Below are 21,560 nucleotides of genomic sequence, written 5' to 3'. Positions count from 1 at the left end.
AACATAAACGCACAAATAACAAAGATATTAGTAATTTTGTTTGAACGCACATACAAATCTAACGATCATTACATTGCCTACGACGTCATTAGTTCGTGCCATTTTGTATGGGGGCGTTTTTCAGGGATCCGCGGCAGCGCCGCAAATCTGACCCTTTAAATCCCTGTAGCTCCGAAAGTAATGATCGCAGATACCCTGTTACTTTTACAAAATTGCTTTACTATTAGCATATTCTTAATTTATATACAATTTAAAAAACTGTCATCATCCCTATAGCCAACTAATCAAAATACTTTTAATACATTCAAATTAAAAGATAATGAAAAAAAACACCCTGAAGACAAAAAATGCTTTTTATTTTATTTAAAAGAAGCGCTTTTTTAAAATAAGTTTTACTTACTTATATACATAAATGTTTTCTGTGCTTGAGTCGTATTTAGCACACAGCAAGTTTTTTATGAATGAAACATTTAAATAAAGATAACTATTTAAATAAAATACTATATTTAAACAAGAAGATATATTTAAGAAAAAATCTTCTTCTGAAATACCAAAATATACACACATATAAATATAAAGAAAAATTTAATCTAAATATACCTAGAACTAAGACAGTTAATGGAAGGTTTTATGACGAGTTTATTATAATTTTACTAATCACCGATGAACGCTTCAAAAATATCCCACTTACAAGTTTCTCTTAAATCTACCCTCCATTTTCCTGACTTTTATATATTATAAAATTAATTTATTCCCACTGGCAACCCCTTGAGAGGTATAACTTTCGGTGGTTCTTGGCTCTCGCATGCACAGTAACAGTTCTTCGTGTTCTTCGGACCCTTTGGCAGGATTAGCAATTTGAAGTTCACGTCCAATTGAAGAGCATTTTGCATGTCTGAAAAATAAAATAAAATCTTTAAAGCATCATAATATCTTCTTTGACTTCAAAAGAAGTATGTTCTCAATTAGATGTGTATGTTTTTTATTTTATTTTAATGTTTGGTACTTTAACTTAACTTACAATAAGAGATATTTTATGAGCGAATGTGTTATAAAAATATTAATTTACATTATTAGTAATATTGGATGTTTTTGACATGTGTCATTTGACAATGACAAGCTTATCGAAATGTGGAAAATATGGAAAACAGGCAAAGATGCAAATTCGTTTAAAGAAAGTGTGTATTCTCGCAAATGTGTTATAAAACGACGTATGACATACGTGCGCTTTGATAATTATAGCCTCTGCTGTAATTTTCTTCCTAGACTGTATAAAAAAAATCAACTTACCCTTCGCATCCGTTGGCGCAGTATTACCACCAGGAGCGCTAGGCTGAGGTCCAGAACCAGATACTTCAGTTATGTTCTGAGTTTTAATCTCGGTTATGTTCTCAGTTTTAACTTCTGTTGCGTTCTGGGTTTTTATTTCAGAACTAGTGTACGTAGTTGATAGATAACTCGTCGTTTGATTCTCTTCAGCTGGTGATAGTGTTTCCGTGTTTGGTGTTTTTTGATCAACTGTTGGCGTAACATTAGGTTTTGTAGGTTTTTCTGGTTCTGATTTAGGTTTTTCTGTTTTCTTGTCATCTGGATTGTTATTGGTATTATCTGAAGATTTAGAATCTGTTTTTGGTTGATCGTCTGTTGGTTTAGAATTAGGATTTTCTGTTTTGGTGACATCAGGATTTTTATTATTATCATCTGTGGAATTAGGATTAGTATTTGGTGTTTCGTTATTTTTAACATCGCTTTCTGTTTTAGGATCAGATTTGTCTTCTTTGTTGCCTTTGGTTTTTGGAACATTATATTTTGTGTCTGGTTTTTGGTTGTCTACTGTTTTATCTTCAGCTGTTTTTTTTGGCTCACTTGGTTTTGTTTCATTTGATTTATTAGTATCTGCTTGGTTATTTGGTTCTTTTGCGTCTTTTTCTGGTTCCTGTATTTCCTTATTAGGTTTATTTAAGTCCTTTTGTTTATTATCCTTGGGATTTTTGCTATCCTTTTGGTTGTTTCCATATGGTTTAGGATCTTTGTCCTTCTTTACAATAGGTTCTTTTGTGATCTTAGTTTTGTCTGTAAGGGCTTCCTTTGTGTTTTTTTGTTTATCTTCTAGCAGTTTCGTTTCATCCTTTGGTCCATCTTTAACTGGTTTGAGCACTTCATTTTGTTTGTCTGCACATGGTGTGTTTGCGTCCGTTTGTGCATCTTTACTCGGTTTTCTTATATCCTTTTGTTTGTCTCCAGGTGATTTATTTGCATCCACCGGTTTACCTTCGGCTGGTTCTTTTGTATTCCTCGTTTTGTCTCCAGTTGGTTTAATTGTATCGTTTGGTTTATCTACAGCTGGTTTCTTTGTATCTTTATGTTTGTCTTTGACAGGTTTTTTAATATCCTTTTGGTTGTCTCCAGTTGGATTATTTGCATCCGCCGGTTTACCTTTGGCTGGTTCTTTTGTATCCTTGGTTTTGTCTCCAGTTGGTGTCTTTGTATCTTTATGTTTTTCTTCGACAGGTTTTTTAATATCCTTTTGGTTGTCTCCAGTTGGTTTATTTGCATCCGCCGGTTTACCTTTGGCTGGTTCTTTTGTATCCTTGGGTTTGTCTCCAGTTGGTGTCTTTGTATCTTTATGTTTATCTTCGACAGGTTTTTTAATATCCTTTTGGTTGTCGCCAGTTGGTTTATTTGCATCCGCCGGTTTACCTTTGGTTGGTTCTTTTGTATCCTTGGTTTTGTCTCCAGTTGGTGTCTTTGTATCTTTATGTTTGTCTTCGACAGGTTTTTTAATATCCTTTTGGTTGTCGCCAGTTGGTTTATTTGCATCCACCGGTTTACCTTTGGCTGGTTCTTTTGTATCCTTGGTTTTGTCTCCAGTTGGTGTCTTTGTATCTTTATGTTTTTCTTCGACAGGTTTTTTAATATCCTTTTGGTTGTCTCCAGTTGGTTTATTTGCATCCGCCGGTTTACCTTTGGCTGGTTCTTTTGTATCCTTGGTTTTGTCTCCAGTTGGTTTATTTGCATCCACCGGTTTACCTATAGCTGGTTCTTTTGTATCCTTGGTTTTGTCTCCAGTTGGTATAATTGCATCTTTTGGTTTATCTATAGCTGGTGTCTTTGTATCTTTATGTTTGTCTTCGATAGGTTTTTTAATATCTTTTTGGTTGTCTCCAGTTGGTTTATTTGCATCTGCCGGTTTACGTTTGGCTGGTTCTTTTGTATCCTTGGTTTTGTCTCCAGTTGGTGTCTTTGTATCTTTATGTTTGTCTAGGACAGGTTTTTTAATATCCTTTTGGTTGTCTCCAGTTGGTTTATTTGCATCCGCCGGTTTACCTGTAGTTGGTGTCTTTGTATCTTTATGTTTGTCTAGGACAGGTTTTTTAATATCCTTTTGGTTGTCTCCAGTTGGTTTATTTGCATCCGCCGGTTTACCTGTAGCTGGTTCTTTTGTATCCTTGGTTTTGTCTCCAGTTGGTGTCTTTGTATCTTGATGTTTGTCTAAGACAGGTTTTTTAATATCCTTTTGGTTGTCTCCAGTTGGTTTATTTGCATCCGCCGGTTTACCTGTAGCTGGTTCTTTTGTATCCTTGGTTTTGTCTCCAGTTGGTGTCTTTGTATCTTGATGTTTGTCTAAGACAGGTTTTTTAATATCCTTTTGGTTGTCTCCAGTTGGTTTATTTGCATCCGCCGGTTTTCCTGTAGCTGGTTCTTTTGTATCCTTGGTTTTGTCTCCAGTTGGTGTCTTTGTATCTTGATGTTTGTCTAAGACAGGTTTTTTAATATCCTTTTGGTTGTCTCCAGTTGGTTTATTTGCGTCCGCCGGTTTACCTTTGGCTGGTTCTTTTGTATCCTTGGTTTTGTCTCCAGTTGGTGTCTTTGTATCTTTATGTTTGTCTTCGACAGGTTTTTTAATATCCTTTTGGTTGTCGCCAGTTGGTTTATTTGCATCCGCCGGTTTACCTTTGGCTGGTTCTTTTGTATCCTTGGTTTTGTCTCCAGTTGGTATAATTGCATCTTTTGGTTTATCTATAGCTGGTGTCTTTGTATCTTTATGTTTGTCTTCGATAGGTTTTTTAATATATTTTTGGCTGTCTCCAGTCGGTTTATTTGCATCCGCCGGTTTACCTGTAGCTGGTTCTTTTGTATCCTTGGTTTTGTCTCCAGTTGGTGTCTTTGTATCTTTATGTTTGTCTTCGACAGGTTTTTTAATATCCTTTTGGTTGTCGCCAGTTGGTTTATTTGCATCCGCCGGTTTACCTTTGGCTGGTTCTTTTGTATCCTTGGTTTTGTCTCCAGTTGGTGTTTTGGTATCTTTATGTTTGTCTAGGACAGGTTTTTTAATATCCTTTTGGTTGTATCCAGTTGGTTTATTTGCATCCGCCGGTTTACCTTTGGCTGATTCTTTTGTATCCTTGGTTTTGTCTCCAGTTGGTGTCTTTGCATCTTGATGTTTGTCTAAGACAGGTTTTTTAATATCCTTTTGGTTGTCTCCAGTTGGTTTATTTGTATCCACCGGTTTACCTATAGCTGGTTCTTTTGTATCCTTGGTTTTGTCTCCAGTTGGTATAATTGCATCTTTTGGTTTATCTATAGCTGGTGTCTTTGTATCTTTATGTTTGTCTTCGATAGGTTTTTTAATATCTTTTTGGTTGTCTCCAGTTGGTTTATTTGCATCCGCCGGTTTACCATTAACTGGTTCTTTTGTATCCTTGGTTTTGTCTCCAGTTGGTGTTTTTGTATTTTTATGTTTGTCTTCGACAGGTTTTTTAATATCCTTTTGGTTGTCTCCAGTTGGTTTATTTGCATCCGCCGGTTTACCATTAACTGGTTCTTTTGTATCCTTGGTTTTGTCTCCAGTTGGTGTTTTTGTATCTTTATGTTTGTCTTCGACAGGTTTTTTAATATCCTTTTGGTTGTCTCCAGTTGGTTTATTTGCATCTGCCGGTTTACCTTTGGCTGCTTCTTTTGTATCCTTGGTTTTGTCTCCAGTTGGTGTCTTTGCATCTTTATGTTTGTCTAGGACAGGTTTTTTAATATCCTTTTGGTTGTCTCCAGTTGGTTTATTTGCATCCACCGGTTTACCTGTAGCTGGTTCTTTTGTATCCTTGGTTTTGTCTCCAGTTGGTTTATTGGTATCCACCGGTTTACCTTTGACTGGTTCTTTTGCATCCTTGGTTTTATCTCCAGTTGGTACAATTGCATTATTTGGTTTATCTACAGCTGGTATCTTTGCGTCTTTATGTTTGTCTTCGACAGGTTTTTTAATATTCTTTTGGTTGTTTCCAGTCGGTTTATTTGCATCCACTGGTTTACCTGTAGCTGGTTCTTTTGTATCCTTGGTTTTGCCTCCAGTTGATATAATTGCATCTTTTGGTTTATCTACAGCTGGTGTCTTTGTATCTTTATGTTTGTCTTCGACAGGTTTTTTAATATTCTTTTGGTTGTTTCCAGTAGGTTTATTTGCATCCGCGGGTTTACCTTCAGCTGGTTCTTTTGTATCCTTGGTTTTATCTCCAGTTGGTATAATTGCATCTTTTGGTTTATCTACAGCTGGTATCTTTGTATCTTTATTGGTTTTGTCTCTAATTGGTGAATTTGCATCTTTTGGCTTATTGACAACTGGTTTTGTTATATCCTTTTCCATATGACTTGCTTCTTTGCCTTTAGTTGGATCAACATCTGATGACTTATCATCGACAGCTTTATTTGCGGTTGTTGGTTTACTTTTTGGTAAATTTTTTTCATTAACTAGTTTACCGCCATCTGGTTTGGTTGCATCCTTCTGTTTGTCTTCAATTTGCAGCTTTGGTTCCTCTTGGTTATTATCAGTTGTTTCCTTTGAATCTTGTTGTTTTCCGGTTGCGACCGGTGTCTTATCTTCAACCAAATTCTCTATAACCTCTTTGCTGTCAACTGGTTCAACATCGTTGTTGTCTTTATTGTTATTTTCAGATGATGGCTTGTTGGCAGTTGGTTCATTTTCAGCTGTTTTCTTATCCAATTCTTCTTCTTTTGATTCTGTTGGCTTAGGAGTTTTATTAGCATTCGATTTCTGTGATTCAGATGTATTTTTATCATTATCTGGCTTATTATTTATATACTCTTCATTAATTTTAGGGTTTTTGTCATAGTCCTCATTTTTCATATTGTTTTCATCCTCGTCCGATGGATCAGACGTGTTTTTATTATTGCTCGGGGTGTTATTATTAGTAGCTTCGTTTTTCGACGGTACCTCATCATTTGAAATAATATCCACAGAATTTTCATTTGATATACTTTCCTTACTTGGTTCGTTTTGAGAAAGGTCAGTAGTGGGTACCTTTTTAGTATGCGGTGGTTTTAGAGAATGAACATTTTTGGTGGGAGCTGGTTTAATGGGTTGATCCTTTTTAGCAGGACTTGACTTTATAGGGTTTACTTTTTTTGAATTTCCTTTGTCTGTATTAATTATCTTAGTTGAAGCTGGTTGAGTTTGATTTGGAAGTTGTTTTTCAACCTTTTTGGATGGATAATTTCTAGGTTTAGCATTTTTAGATGGTGGGTTTTGACTCGGGTTTACGTCGTTACTTGGATCTTTTTGGACATAACTTGGAGGGTAGTTTTGATTTTTGGTTGGCTTTGGCTTCGATGCTGGAGGTCCTTTTGGGTTTGTTTGTTTCACGTGTTCAATGGCTTTTATGATATCTAAAAAAAATAAAATGTACTTTAGTAAATAATAATTTTGACGGCCTCCGTGGCAGATTCGCGGTGGATTTAAAAGACGGACGTCTTTGGCTGGGCTGATTGAGGTATTCTTAATTGGTCCAGGTCTGGCTGGTGGGAGGCTTCGGCCGTGACTAGTTACCACCCTACCGGCAAAGACGTACCGCTTGGCGATTTAGCGTCCCCGTACGATGTCGTGTAGAAACCGAAAGAGGTGTGGATTGTCTTCCTATTCCTTAATAAGTTCGCTTCCATCTTAGATTGCATCATCACTTACCAGGTGAGATTGTAGTCAAGAGATAACTTGTACAGAATTAAAAAAAAAATTATAGTCCACCGACCATCACTATCCGTTAAATCAAGTTATGTCATGCTTTAGTAAGGCGAAGGAAAACTTACTAAAACTTTTGGTAGATTCCAGCGAGAAAATTGAATTAATAACTTAAAACACTCTTGTTTAAATCTAATCAAATCCAAATTCATTTATTTCAATTAGGCTTAATTACAAGCACTTTTGAAACGTCAAGTTATGTCGTAATATAATGGGGGTAGTTAAAGTTAAAAACTACATGTGATTTTGCCGCCATAACTCCTTATCATTTAAACTTTATAGATGTACTAGCGGACGCCCGCAACTTCGTCCGCGTAGAATTTAGTTTTTCACAAATCTCTCGGGAACCATGGATTTTTCCGTGATAAAAAGTAGCCTATGTGTTAATCCAGGCTATAGTATATCTTAATACCAAATTTCAGCTAAATCGCTTCAGTAGTAGCGGCGTTAAAGAGTAACAAACATCCAAACATCCATACAAACTTTCGCGTTTATAATATTAGTATTGCTTATATCTTACAAAAAAAAAAGAATCCGAATATATTCATACCTTGTGTTTTTGTCCTCTGCTTCAAAACAGTGATTGCATGTATAGGCTCTGAAACATTTCATTATTAACAATATTGATTCGTTTTTCAAAAATTTTCGAAATTACTACTTATTCATACGTAAACCGTATGTATAAATATATTTTATTTACATGTTTACTGAATAAATAAAAAAAATAAAGTCCGGCCGCTCTAAGATTGCGTTTCCTATGAATGTCACTTTTTATATTTGTTATTTTATTAATTACTAGCGGACGCCCGCGACTTCGTCCGCGTAAAAATTGATGTAAACTTCTCTACCTCTACCTTACCCTGCTCGTAAACCTACCCAACCCTACCCTACCCTACCCTACCCTACCCCTACCTTACTCCTACCCTACCGCTAACGCTAACCCTTCCCTCCCCCCACCTTACCCTACCCGTAACCTATCCATACCCTATCCTACCCTACTCCTAATCTACCCCTACCCTACCCCTACCTTACTCCTACCCTACCGCTAACCCTAACCCTTCCCTACACCTACCTTATCCCTACCCTAACCCTACCCTACCCGTACCCTACCCTACCCTACCCCTATCCTACTCCTCCCCTACCCTATACGTTCCATATCCTTCCCCTACCTCTACCTTGCCCCTACCCTACACTACTCCTACCTTATCCGTACCCTACCCTACCCTACCCTACACTTTCCCTAAATTACCCCTACCCTACCTCTATCCTACCCCTTCCCTACCTCTATCCTATCCCTACCCTCAGCAAAATTGGTCCCGCCTTTTGTGCGTGGTGCAATGACCAAAAGACTATAATTTCCCAAGCGACTTCTATGCTAATACTATAAAGAGGTACAGTTTGTGTGGTTGTCGGGGGTAATCTCTGAATCTACTGGACCGATTTGGAAAATTCTTTTACCAATAGAAAGCTACATTATTTGCGAGTGTCATAGGCTATGTTTGGTCCTCATATTCATACGGGAACGGGAACCACGTAATTGAAACCGCGGGGCGTCATATAGCGGCATTTCTGCGACTTTCAGAAATTTTGTATTATCTCCGAAACTATATAACTAATTAACATACTGTAAAGGGCAAATCTTATCTCTATAATATCCTTGTGATTATTAAATAATTTATTTTGATAAGGATTTAAGTTTAGTTGTGTAAATAATGACGTAAACCTTAATTTAAAATTTAAATAATTTATTAAAGTACTAAAGGTACTATATCTGCTAAAATATAAAAGATAGATATATGGTGTCGCGGACTTTTTTGTAGAACTTTTAAAGGTTCAAAAAGCCTCCATACATTTATTTCAGTTATACGCAATGGTTGAGGCAGCGCATGCGAATAAGTAAGTTTTTCGGTCTGACCTGTAAGAGAAAACCCGCGATATCTCAGTAGTTATATATGATAGAAATATAAAATATAGCCTATAGCACTCCCCGATAACGTAGCATTCTATTGGTGAAAGAATTTTTAAAATCGGTCCAGTAGTTCCGAAGATTACCCAATTTCAAAAAATTGTTACAAACTTACAAACTTACAAACTTACAAACTTACAAACTTTACCTCTTTATAATATTAGTATAGATTAATAACTTTAGCCCAAAAGTAATGTTTATTTTAAATTGGCATAATTATTCATTTTTTATTGTTACTAGCGGATCCGGTCAAGCTTCGCTTTGACTCATTCCCTACCCCTTTCCTATTCTACTACCCACCTTACTTCTACCCTACCCCTACCATATTCCCACCCTACACCTACCCTACCCCTACTTACCCAAGCTACACCTACCCTCCTATACCCCTACCCCAGAGGTTCCCAAACTGTTTTTTTCTCATACACCACATTCAAAATCTCCCAATTTCTACCGATTTCCAATATTCGAAAAAATGTGTATATTGGCTATGAAAATTTGCTTTCCAGTTCATTTCCAATCAAAAAAAACAACAAAATCATCAGTTTTCGATAAAGCGAGGATTGATTGCTGAATTAATTAATTTATTGTTCTCAGCTACCTCTTCAACAATTTTGGGCCAAATCGGTCCAGCAGATCTCGAGTTATAAGTGTTGTAACAAACCCGACTTTCTTTTATTTAAATAGATCACTCGTTATTATGCTTATAAAAAACAGATATTTAAATATCTCATTGACATTTACAGGTGTCAAAAACGTAATCTCTGAGTTAGCCTTTTTAAAATTATATTTTTTTTTACAATACACAGGCAAAGTACGTAAGATCCAAGTATAAAATGTAATTATTTTATATTTTTTCCTGTTTCCTTTAAAATTCCTATACAGCTTACCTTTAACTTTAGTGTATTGCTGATTTATAACTATGGCGTCTTCGATTACTGAAAAGAAATAATATTAATCATCATTATTAGCCTTTTTATGGGAGAGGGGATATAGAGCGTAGACCCACCTCGCTGCCCCAATGCGAATTGGTGGGCTAAGGGTGATAATGAACGCTTTAACTCATCATTAACAACCCATATTCGGCTCACTGTTGAACACGAGTCTCCTCTCAGAATGAGAGGGGTTAGGCCAACAGTCCACCACGCTGGTCCAATGCGGATTGGCAGACTTCACATACGTAGAGAATTAAGAAAATTCTCTGGTATGCAGGTTTCCTCACGATGTTTTCCTTCACCGTTTGAGACACGTGATATTTGATTTCTGAAAATGCACACAACTGAAAAGTTGGAGGTGCATGCCCCGTACTGGATTCGAACCCACACCCTCCGGAATCAGAGGCAGAGGTCATATCCACCGGGCTATCACGGCTCTTAAAAAATTAATTTAAATTTAATTATAGAAATAAGATATACTTACAATAGTGGGGACTCAAGCTTGTATACGCTTCCAGGAATTTCGCCATATCTGAAAAATAACTCAACTTAATTTACTAATTTATAGAAAGCCACATTATTTGCGAGTGTCGTAGGCATATTTGTGGTGTCACAGCTCAACGAGTTGCGAAGCTGAAGTGACAAACAAGGGGCACATAGTTGTAAAAGCCGATGGACGTTGGGGTCCCAAGGTGCTGGAATGACGACCCCTCACCGGAAAGTACTGGAGGAACATGTGTTCTAAAATTAATATTTTAAGAGTAAATAATATTTCTTTTGTAAATAAATCTTAAAATGAAAAATACGCATCCTTATAATTATGACGTAGTCAAGTTTTACGTATTTTAAACATTGACATCTTATAATAAAAGGACGCACAATCATGTAGAAAATTTCAATTAAAAACTGGCCAATTTTGCTTTGGCAGTTTTAGGATTATTGGTAAAGAAAATTATACCTTATATGGTCCAACATTCAATAAAATCCCAAATTCGGAGCAAATTCAACCTTGAGTGTTGAGTTTAAAGTTAAAAATGCAAATGCGACTACTTGAATTGAGTGCCAAGGAGTTGTGTTTACCAAAAAACGTCCCCACTCAATGAGTTGAGTGGGGACGTTTTTTGGTCGCTGATTGTGCATCCACTTTTTAATAGGAGATCGATGATTTTAAAATGCAAGGATAGACAAAGACGTGTGTTACATGGATAGTCGATATTATTTGAATTAGTGGGAGGCTTCGGCCGTGTTAGTTACCACCCTACCGACAAAGACGTACCGCCAAGCGATTTAGCGTTCCGGTACGATGTCGTGTAGAACTTTCATATAAGATTGCATCATCACTTACCATCAGGTGAGATTGTAGTCAAGGGCTAACTTGAAGATAATAAAAAAAAAGAATTACTTACTGAAAACATATTTTTTTTTAATGTTTTGGTTAAAAAAACATATGCAGTTCGGCTCCTACAAGTGGACTCGTCAATACACTCAAGTTATGGAAAATACTCCCAAGCACCCTATATATTTGAACTAGGTTTTAGAAAATATAAATCATGCGAAACATCTTGACACGTGGCTCCAAACTAGACCATCTTTCCGATTCAAACAGGTGTCAAGATAAACCGCACGAGCTGTATGTGTCATTTAAAGCAAATTAATATTATAATTGTATTCTATTCTGTTTACTTACCAGTGCGTACGATCCGATAAATAACGTCAATCCATTCAAAGAAACCTGAAAAATGTATATTTATTATTCGTTGTTGTATTTATATTTTATTTTATTGCACAGTATTCAAAACCTAACATCAAAATCAAAATTGACTCAAAAAATTGTCTTTAAGTCGAGTTGAGTTGACAAAAAATTAATTGAATTGAGTTAAAACAATTGGCTTAATTGGCAAGAAAGAAGGTTTTTTTGAAGAAAAAAAATGATTTTTTTATCACTATCCTTGCTTAAAAAGTTCGCCAGTGCACCAAAGCCGCCAGGTAACACAACCAACAAGCTTAATAAACAAGAAAACAAACATTAAACATTAAGTCTTCAAAAAAATATCGTAAAACTCAGGCTGTATGGTCAACGATCTTTGCTTGTCACATCAATATGAATTTTAAATGTCGTAAAACATTGTAGCAATTTTTTTCTGATAAAGTAATAATTTAATTTTTAAAGTAGAATTATCAAGTTTTTTTTAGATTTTTAGATATAAGTAAATTGCCGGGTGGTTAGGTTAGGGATGGGCATTCCTTTTATATATTTCCTACAAGCAGACGCCCGCGACTTCGACCGCCCTTAGACTTCTTTAATCCGGCCCTTACAGTAGTATCGCTGTAAAAATGGAGTAACTTCTCCCGTTTTCCCAACATTTCCCTTCACTGCTCTGCTCCTATTGATCGTAGCGCGATGTAAAGTATACTATAACCTGCCCAGGAGTATGAAGAATAATTGTACCAAGTTTCGTTAAAATCCGTCTTAAGTAGCTTTTGTTTCTATAACGAACATACAGACAGACAAAAATTTTACTGATTGCATTTTTGGCATCAGTATCGATCACTAATCACCCCCTGATAGTTATTTTGGAAATATATTTCATGTACAGAATTGACCTCTCTACAGATTTATTATAAGTATAGATGATATCTTACCAACAGTTTTAAGCAATTCCCCCATCTTGAGTGTAGCCAGTCGAATAGTGGTCGTGTTGGTGATACGCTGCAGCAGTTGGAAGAAATACATCACGTCCATTGACGTGTACCTTTTCATGGTCTCGATCAAGACGAAGATATCTATAAACATGAGTTATGTCAGTAAAAATACGGCTGGTGGGAGGCTAGTTACCTCTCAACCGACAAAGACGTGCCGCCAAGCGATTTAGCGTTCCGGTTGCCGTGTATAAACCGAAAGGGGTGTGGATTTTCATCCTCCTCCTAACAAGTTAGTCCGCTTCCATCGTAGATTGCATCACCACTTACCACCAGTTGAGATTGTAGTCAAGGGGTAATTTGTAAAGAATAAAAAGCACTCAATATTATATTATTATTAAGTTTAAGAACATGCCTATCTAACACTTGTTTCACGTCGCTTGCACGCTCGGCTCAAGCAGAACTTTTCGTGCGTGCAGACGGCGTTAATCGATTTATTTTATTTATTTATTTAGACACCACGAAACAAGGAAAAAAAACAAATGAATTTATGACGTTATCAGGTAAAAAATGTCTCGTCTGTATATATAAATTTTAATAAATATTATAAACATCTACAGTTTTTAGGGAAGTAATAATCGATACTTACCATTTTTCTTCGTCACAGTCACCATGGCATTCCAGGCAGACCGCAACGCTGGAATAAACGTATATCTGTATTAATAAATATAAATCTCCATTAATAAATGTATATCTGTATTAATAAATGTATATCCGTATTAATAAATGTATATGTGTATTAATACTTGTATATCTGTAATAATAAAAATCTTAGCTTAGACAGCTTGGGCACGTAGAGAGGATGAATTAAAGGAGACAAAAAAAGGCAAACGGAAATGTTGGAAGAACAAGATCAAAGGTCATTGTTTGAAAGTATTGATGAGAATGGAAGAAGCTTGCGATAGTACGACTCGCACTTTACCTACTTTTTTTGCAACAGCTCATTTGTTTCTGTATGTTTTTTTTTTATTTTGTTTTCATAAAACTCAGACATAATATAAGTTATAAATAAAATCGTATTTTTGTGCTATTTAGGTATCAATTGGATTAGAATACGCTAATTAAAGTAATATAAAAACTCACACTTGGTTCTGGTGTAGGTGATCATGTTCCGGAAGAACTCCAGGATGTCGGTACATCCCGACTGCTTCTGTATCTCATCCATCACTTCTAGAGCGGTCACTGCAATACAAATATACCTATAATACTCTTAAATTTATTTATTTGCACTTCTCAGTAGTACTTACTTACTCTGTCAGAAGGTGAGGTACTTCTCAGAAGTACTTTCTCTGTCGAAAGGAGGCCCTTAGGAGACAAGTATTCTCTCTGTAAAAGGTGAGACACTTCTCAGTAGTAGGTACTTACTCTGCCGGAAGGTGAGGTTGTTGTACTTCTCAGAAGTACAACAAAGAAGACAAAGAAAGTTCTTTTAAAAAGTTTAAACTTTCTTTGTCGAAAAGTGGTCCTTCTAACAATTTTTTTTGCTCTGTAGAAGGTGAGGCACTTCTCAGAAGCACTTACTCTGTCGGAAGGTGAGGCCGGTGACGACGGCGCTGCAGTCACTGAGGGTGCTGCTCTGCGTGAAGTCCAGAAGGTTAGTGAACACCAGGAGGGGGTCTCGTCTCTTTGTCACCTTGTTCGTCTGTGCCATCACTTTCACTATGTCTGGAATTAAGATTTTAGGAGAGTGATTTTTTTTTTGGTTTTTAAAAAGAATATTTGCCATATTTTTTATAATATGACCAATATTCCCATTCCCCTCCAACTAGTCGGCAAAGACTGTGCCAGGAGTGGGTACAATAGACCAACGGGGCGGGGATCGAACCACCCCTCGGTGATGAGTCCGACCGCTCTCACCGTTGAGCTATTGAGGCTATATGGTTGGAATTGGTCGCTAACTATGGAAAAGAAGGCTCAGATTAATGTAAATTATGTAGTTTTATTTATTCCTTTTTATTTAAATCTGTAATAAAATTACAAACAGTTGTTTCAGTCAATGGCTTTATAGCGATAAGCTTCGATCAACACCTTAAGAGCGCGCAGCGCGTCGGTACGATATGGATAAAATTCGAAGCGCAAGCGAGACGCCGAATTATGACTTTCACGTGAGTGAAAAGCACGGAGCGATTGACGCGCGACGCAAATTTTATGACGTGAGCGCCAAAACCATTTTTACCTGACTGCAAGTAAAATAAACAATATAACGAAAAAAAGGCCATGTTCAAGATATATACCTAATTTTCTATACAAAACAAAAATTTAAGAAAATAAGTTTGCTTTTTCTGACATTGAAAGCAAAATGTGAGCAAAACATGTATTTTTCAAAAAAATAAACTATCGAGAAAAGTTTTACAAATTGTGTATTTTGTATAGTCATAACGAAGCTAACACTTTGAAATATCATTTACCCAAATATCAGGCTCCGAACTTTTCCAGAATCTGAGATCCAGAACCATTTGTAACCACCAAATTACATATTGCACACTCTTAAGAAGCTTTCACTTAACTGTTGGATCAAGAGTCGGATACAGAAGGCAGAAATGTAATTGAAAGAATAAACAATAAAGGTATGTTTGAATTTAGCAGGATATCGTTATTTAGTACTAAAGTTATTTAAATACTTACTGTCAATATGGAATAGTCTCTTCAGTTCGCTCTGTACATGTTCCAAGTTAGACTTTCCGGTCAACTGGTACAGAGTTTCCACAACCACCTTCAGATCTGGAAATTATAACAATAGTAGATTGTTATACAAGGGGCTAAAAAGACCCATTATATACGAGGTATTTTTAGGGCACGAGCCGTAGGCGAGGGTCACTAAATAGAAATCGAGTTTATAATGGGTTTAGCCCCGCGTGTTACACTATACTTTTCACTACGATTGCGAGAAAATAAAATAATTTAGTACAGTTTTCAATGTTCGCAAATCAATAAAAATCAAATGAAAAAAGAATTACTCATTCCACAGACAAAATGCTGTATTTCGTTCCAATTTAAAATTTTTATCATAGAATTTTAAAAAATGGAACAAACTTTAAAGACATATTTCAGTTATTTTGATTTTAACACAACATTACTGAACTGATTTTCATGAAAATAAAATGGAAGTATACTCTTTCGAACAAAATGACAAATGAGGTAACAAAGACCTCCTTTTTTGAAGTCGGTTAAAAATGAATGTTGAACAAAGGCAAAATTGGTAAATAAATTACGAAGTTAAGAGATAAAAAACAATAAAAAAAAACACGTTTAGAATTTGAAACTTCCCCTTTTTTTAAATCGGTTAAAAATGAATATTGAACAAAGGCAAAATCTGATATGATTTGATAACACTTACTGACTCTAGCAGTCTCCTCCAAAAGAGCTTCAATTGCATATTTGAGTTCTGAAACAAGAAAATTTTAATAAGCTGTTATTTCAACTATCGACAAGCTTTTATATCATAGCAGACGCCGCGACTTCGTCTGGGTGAAAATCCATGTACCCTTTCAACCCCTATTTCGCCCCCTCCTATCCATATTTTCACATGCCTCATAAAAATCAATATATTCATACCTAGTCATCATCCCCATTCTGTACATTGATGATTAGAAAATGTTTGGTGGAGAGCTTTATACAGGGTGCTCGGGAGTATTACGTTATTAAGTGTATTATTAAGTGTTCACGAATCCACTTATAGAAGCAGAATTATTGCATAACTAATATTTTTTCAACTAAAACATATTTTTTTTATGTTTTTGTACAAAATTATTCAAATAATTCCAACTACCCATGTAACATACGCCGTTATCAATCGTAGCATTTTAAAATCTAAAAGTTTGGCTACGTCATAAATAAAAGGATGCGTTTAGGGGAGACATTTTAAGGTCTAATTAGAAAAGAAATATTAATTACTCTGAAAATATTCATTTATAACACATGTTCCTTGAACATTTTTAATTAATTTTTGGTAAAGTATACCTAAAGTATACATGGGGAGTATTTCACATAACTCCAGAGTTATGTGAAATCTGCTGCTCCCGAGCATCCTGTATTCCAAAAAACTAGCTGACGCGGTTTCACCCGCGTGGTTTCCGTTCCCGTAGGAATACGGGGATAATATATAGCCTATAGCCTTTCTCGATAAATGGGCTATCTAATACTGAAAGAATTTTTCAAATCGAACCAGTAGTTCCTGAGATTAGCCCGTTCAATCAAACAAACAAACAAACAAATTCTTCAGCTTTATAATATTAGTATAGATAACTAGCTGACGCCGCGCGGTTTTACCCGCGTGGTTCCCGTTCCTGTTCGCTCGCTCGAACCCCTGTTAACATTTCCAAGTGACAGCGAACCCCTAACTAACTAATGAACCCCCCAAGTAAAAAAATAAATTTGACTGTTGATGAAAATAAGGTTTTTTTTGAATAAAAGGTAAGACATAAAGTACCAAAAGATATGTCTTAGTAATATTAATGTGATGGGTGTGTTTTTTGTCGTAAATGGATTCAATGTTAGAAGTAATTTTGAACAATTTTAACCTTAATAAAATTCTGACTCAGTATCAGTTATCAAGCCACCATTGCGTAAATCTTGTCGCGATCCCCCTGCCGTCAAATCGCAAACCCCACTTTAAGAAACCCTGCTGTATAGTATACAAACCTTCCCCAATAAATGGGCTATCTAACACTGAAAGAATTTTTCAAATCAGACCACTAGTTCCTGAGATTAGCGCGTTCAAACAAACAAACTTTTCAGCTTTATATGTAACTTACGTTGTTTCCCGGTGCACTTTTTGATGACAATGACGGCATCGTAGAAAGTCTTCTTTCCGAGCAACTTCTTAAACGCATCCACCGCCTCCACAATATCTGGAAATTATATTAATGTCATGTTACGAGAATATTTTACTCGTACGTCTAGCCATAACTCGGAAGCTGTCATGTAAGAGTTGAACTATAAACCTCTCACATGGTACCATATACACGAGGCTCAAGATCAGCATCGGTCTACATTGACGTCAACCGCGGTATGCTCTAAAGCAGAGGTTCCCAAACTGTTTTTCTCATAGACCACTTTCTAATTTAACTGGTTACGATGGACCTCCTGCTAAATTTATATCCAAAAAATGTGATTAGATTCATTGTTAACGCCAAAGTATGGCTTATTGGTAGTGCGATCGAGGCCTATATTCTGACAGTGCGGACTTTATCTAATTATATTAATGATTTTAAACTTATTTGGTGGTTGTTCATTATGAATATTATTTAAACGGGTACATACCACGATAAAACGACGAGATATATATAGAGATCTCGTCATTTTATCGTGGTATGTACCAGTTTAAATAATTTTCATATCAATATATTATCTGTAACTATTACTTGTTTTGTATAACTATTCTATATTGTTAATGACAAGTCTGTATATATAGACAAAATTAAACTATAACAGACACTCCGCTGTAAAAATTCAAAATAGTCGTTTTTCTTGTCACCTTTTGTGCACTCCTGCAAATATTAAAAGAGATTCTGTAGTCAGGAGTCTCATTGTGTACATTCCCATAATTTACATTCACCAATGAAAATTTTCGTTGCAGCTAAGTCAACACCAGGAAATAACAGTTAAAAAAAATGAGAATTGATTACTAGTTTAATCAATTAATTGATTGTGTGTGGATGAAAAAAAGCCACTAAAATTGTCCAGACAAAAAAATATTTACTTAGCGATAAGGCCGCCTTTTGTATGCTGATCTCTTCTTGATATGTTTTTATTTCTCTTGCTTTTGTCGTGGTGTGCAAATAAAATACATATATAATAGTAATTTATAATTATAATTATAGAAGGATCTTACCATTACACCTCATAGAACTCACAAGAACGTTGAAGGTAGCTGTCCAATCTGAAAAACATACATACATTAAGCAGGTTATGAATAAACTAAACGACGTACCGCGGTTTCATCCACGTAGTTCCCGTTCCCGTGAGAATACGGGGATAAAATATAGCCATATCATATTTATTTTGAGACGTGATTACATGAAAATTTTAATGTTTAAATATTTTTTTGACAATAAGTACGAGCCAAAACGCCTGTCGGCCATAATGGTCTATTTCAACTGTTTCATGACGTCACAAGCGGAGCGTTTGTCAAAATTGACGTTTAGTACATCAAGTAACATTGTGACGTCACAAAATGGACGACAACGTTTTCTACGTTTGGAAAATTTGTAAAAACATGATTTTTAAATTAAGTTTTTAAGAAATCCTTAACTTCTATTAATTAGTATCGATATATTTCAGCCTCTTATTCCATGTACTACACCAAACTACCCTATTGTGCACTAGGTACCAGTGGCGAAGGATGAAATTTTGACAAAGGTAAAGAACGAAAGAAATCCCAAAGAATATATCCATACTTATGTATTCATTACAATAATGAATATGTATGTATGGATTTTTAAAAGGTAATCCGGCAGGAATCAACCTGTATGGACTCTTCGCCGCTGCTAGGTACGCACCTATCTCAGACTCCAACGCTTTGCACACAGCGGGGAACTCGGACGAACCCACTCCACCTGTGAACATGTGCACTTGACGACGAATGCCCTCCACACCTGGAACAAGATCATGATTAGGTATGTAAAAAAATTGAATTGATTGTCCGCTACTTTATCTGTGTGTAATAAAGTTTTCCACCAATCGCGCGGGAACCATGGATTTTTCCGGGAAAAAAAATAGTATATATGTTTCTCAATAGCCTATTCTATCTTCCAGTGAAAATCCCAATAAAATCGGTCGAGCTAAAGATTCGCACGGACAGACGAACAAATATTAAAAAAAAATAGTTTTTGTTAATGTAGTGTAAATAACTATAACTTAAAAAATACAATACGATCCCCGGCTAGACCGATTAAGGTTTTCTTAATTGGTCCAGGTCTGGCTGGTGGGAGGCTTCGGCCGTGGATAGTTACCACCCTACTGACAAAGACGTACCGCCAAGCGATTAGCGTTCCGGTACGATGTCGTGTAGAAACCGAGAAGGATGTGGGTTTTCATCCTCCTCTAACAAGTTAGCCCGCTTCCATCTCAGATTGCATCATCACTTATTATCAGCTGAGATTGTAGTCAAGGGCTAACTTGTAAAGAATAAAAAAAAAAAAATAGTTACCACCCTACCGACAAAGACGTACCGCCAAGCGATTTAGCGTTCCGGTACGATGTCGTGTAGAAACCGAGAGGGGTGTGGATTTTCATCCTCCTCCTAACAAGTTAGCCCGCTTCAATCTTAAACTGCGTCATCACTTACCATCAGCTGAGATTGTAGTCAAGGGGTAACTTGTAAAGAATAATAAAATAAAAAAGAAGAATATGTTGATTTACGGTTCTAGCTAAATATTTTGTAGTTATGGAGGTTGAAACTAACCTTTTGCGTCTTCCAAGCCGTGGTCATAGTAGTCAATGACGTCTGACAAACCTGAAAATTTAAGAAAAATATATAGTACAGTAATTTTAGGCATTTTTAACTCTAATCTGGGGAAAAAATCCTACTGAACTAAATTTTTGTTTACACCTTTATTACGGTATGATTATGAAGATGTGAAAAATCATAGAATTAATAGTTCTTGTACCGACTCGTAAATCTATGTGAAAAATCGACATCGATATCGTGCAACATAAGTTACAAACGTCAAAATATCACGAAAATCAGTTTTTTAACCGACTTCCAAAAAGGAGGAGGTTCTGCGTTCGGCTCTATGTATGTTTTTCACAAATATTTCGCGACCTATTGCTCGGAGGTCACTAGAGGTCATTATGAAAACGCGCCTCGCATTCTACCTCGAAGGTATGTCCGAGACCGTATAGATATCTTCAGTGACTCAATTAGCAGTACTAAGACTAGGTTCCATAAATATTATTAATGGATATGATTTATTTATTTTTATATCTTCACATTTATTTTTTGTTTGTTTGTTTGTCTTCTTTTCTTTTTTGTTTAGAGTAACTTAATAATAATAAGGGAAGTGTAAAAATAAATAAAGGTAGTGAGGAAACGAATGCATCGTCATAATATAGTCTCTTTCTCAGTGCTTTAATCTGAAAACAGTTTATTTTACAGAAAAACTGCAAGAGACATTTTTTGTAAACAATTTTATGAGGAACAGTTTTTATAAATTGTTAGTTAGTCTATTGCTAGTGCTATTAGTCCGATCTGTCAATCGTATGTTTCATAACTAACATATACACACACAAAAACAAACACAAACACACACAGACACATACACACACATACACAAATGATTAATTTAAAAAATTGTATTACTGCTTGTTATGGAAGAGCGGAGTCTTCTGTCACAGGAGTTTACAACTCTTAAAAGAAGACTAGTCTTTAACCGACTTAAAAAGGAGGAGGTTCTCAATTCGGTCGGTATTTTTTTTTTTTTTTTATGTATGTACACCGATTACTCAAAGACGCCTGGACCGATTTCAAATTTTTTTTTTTTGTTAGAAACGGTATAGTCCCCATTTGGTCCCATTGCCATCATGTAAAGATCTGATGATGGAATCCTGGAGAAATTGAGGGGAACTTTCGAAAATTATATGGGTGTCTAGTGTGTTCGTATACTTTTCCATTTAGTACTTTTAAGCACTACAATTTCATGAAGGTTTAAAATCGATCTGATGATGGAGCCATAAAACAGACGAGAGAACTCCTCGGCGATTTACAGCAGTTACCTTGTGTTTGGGCTTGATTAATTTGTATTAATGAGAACTTTCCACATAGATAGGTTGGACTGTCATTTAGGTGTCTGATGATGAAGACCAAGGTCAATTAAAGGAACTCCTTAACAGTTTACAGTAACTACCTTGTGTTTGGACTTGATTAATTCGTATTGCTGAGAACTTTCTACTTAGTTGGGTTGTGACTGTCATTAGGGGTCTGGTGTATTCGTTT

The 21,560-nt window shown here is 35.9% G+C and overlaps 1 protein-coding gene across 1 annotated transcript; it reads right to left on the bottom strand.

Annotated features, from left to right (window-relative positions):
* Positions 1–726: 726 nt before the first annotated feature.
* On the bottom strand, positions 727–18,697 carry LOC112054139 (titin homolog). Its single transcript, XM_052890435.1, has 14 exons — positions 18,459–18,697; positions 17,380–17,475; positions 15,963–16,010; positions 15,251–15,346; positions 14,147–14,290; positions 13,709–13,807; positions 13,215–13,262; positions 12,569–12,709; positions 11,613–11,657; positions 10,410–10,457; positions 9,881–9,928; positions 7,578–7,625; positions 1,291–6,678; positions 727–895 (listed from the first exon to the last, which is right to left on the bottom strand). The coding sequence occupies exons 1-14, from the start codon at positions 18,523–18,525 to the stop codon at positions 744–746; spliced, it is 6,468 nt and encodes a 2,155-aa protein (XP_052746395.1). The 5' UTR covers positions 18,526–18,697; the 3' UTR covers positions 727–743.
* Between the last annotated feature and the right edge of the window lie 2,863 nt (positions 18,698–21,560).

The sequence above is a fragment of the Bicyclus anynana genome, chromosome 27, assembly GCF_947172395.1.
Source record: "Bicyclus anynana chromosome 27, ilBicAnyn1.1, whole genome shotgun sequence".
In the NCBI taxonomy this organism is placed as follows: Eukaryota; Metazoa; Arthropoda; class Insecta; order Lepidoptera; family Nymphalidae; genus Bicyclus; species Bicyclus anynana.
Note: the sequence above shows the minus strand (reverse complement) of the source record. Positions and strands in the feature narration are given on the sequence as shown.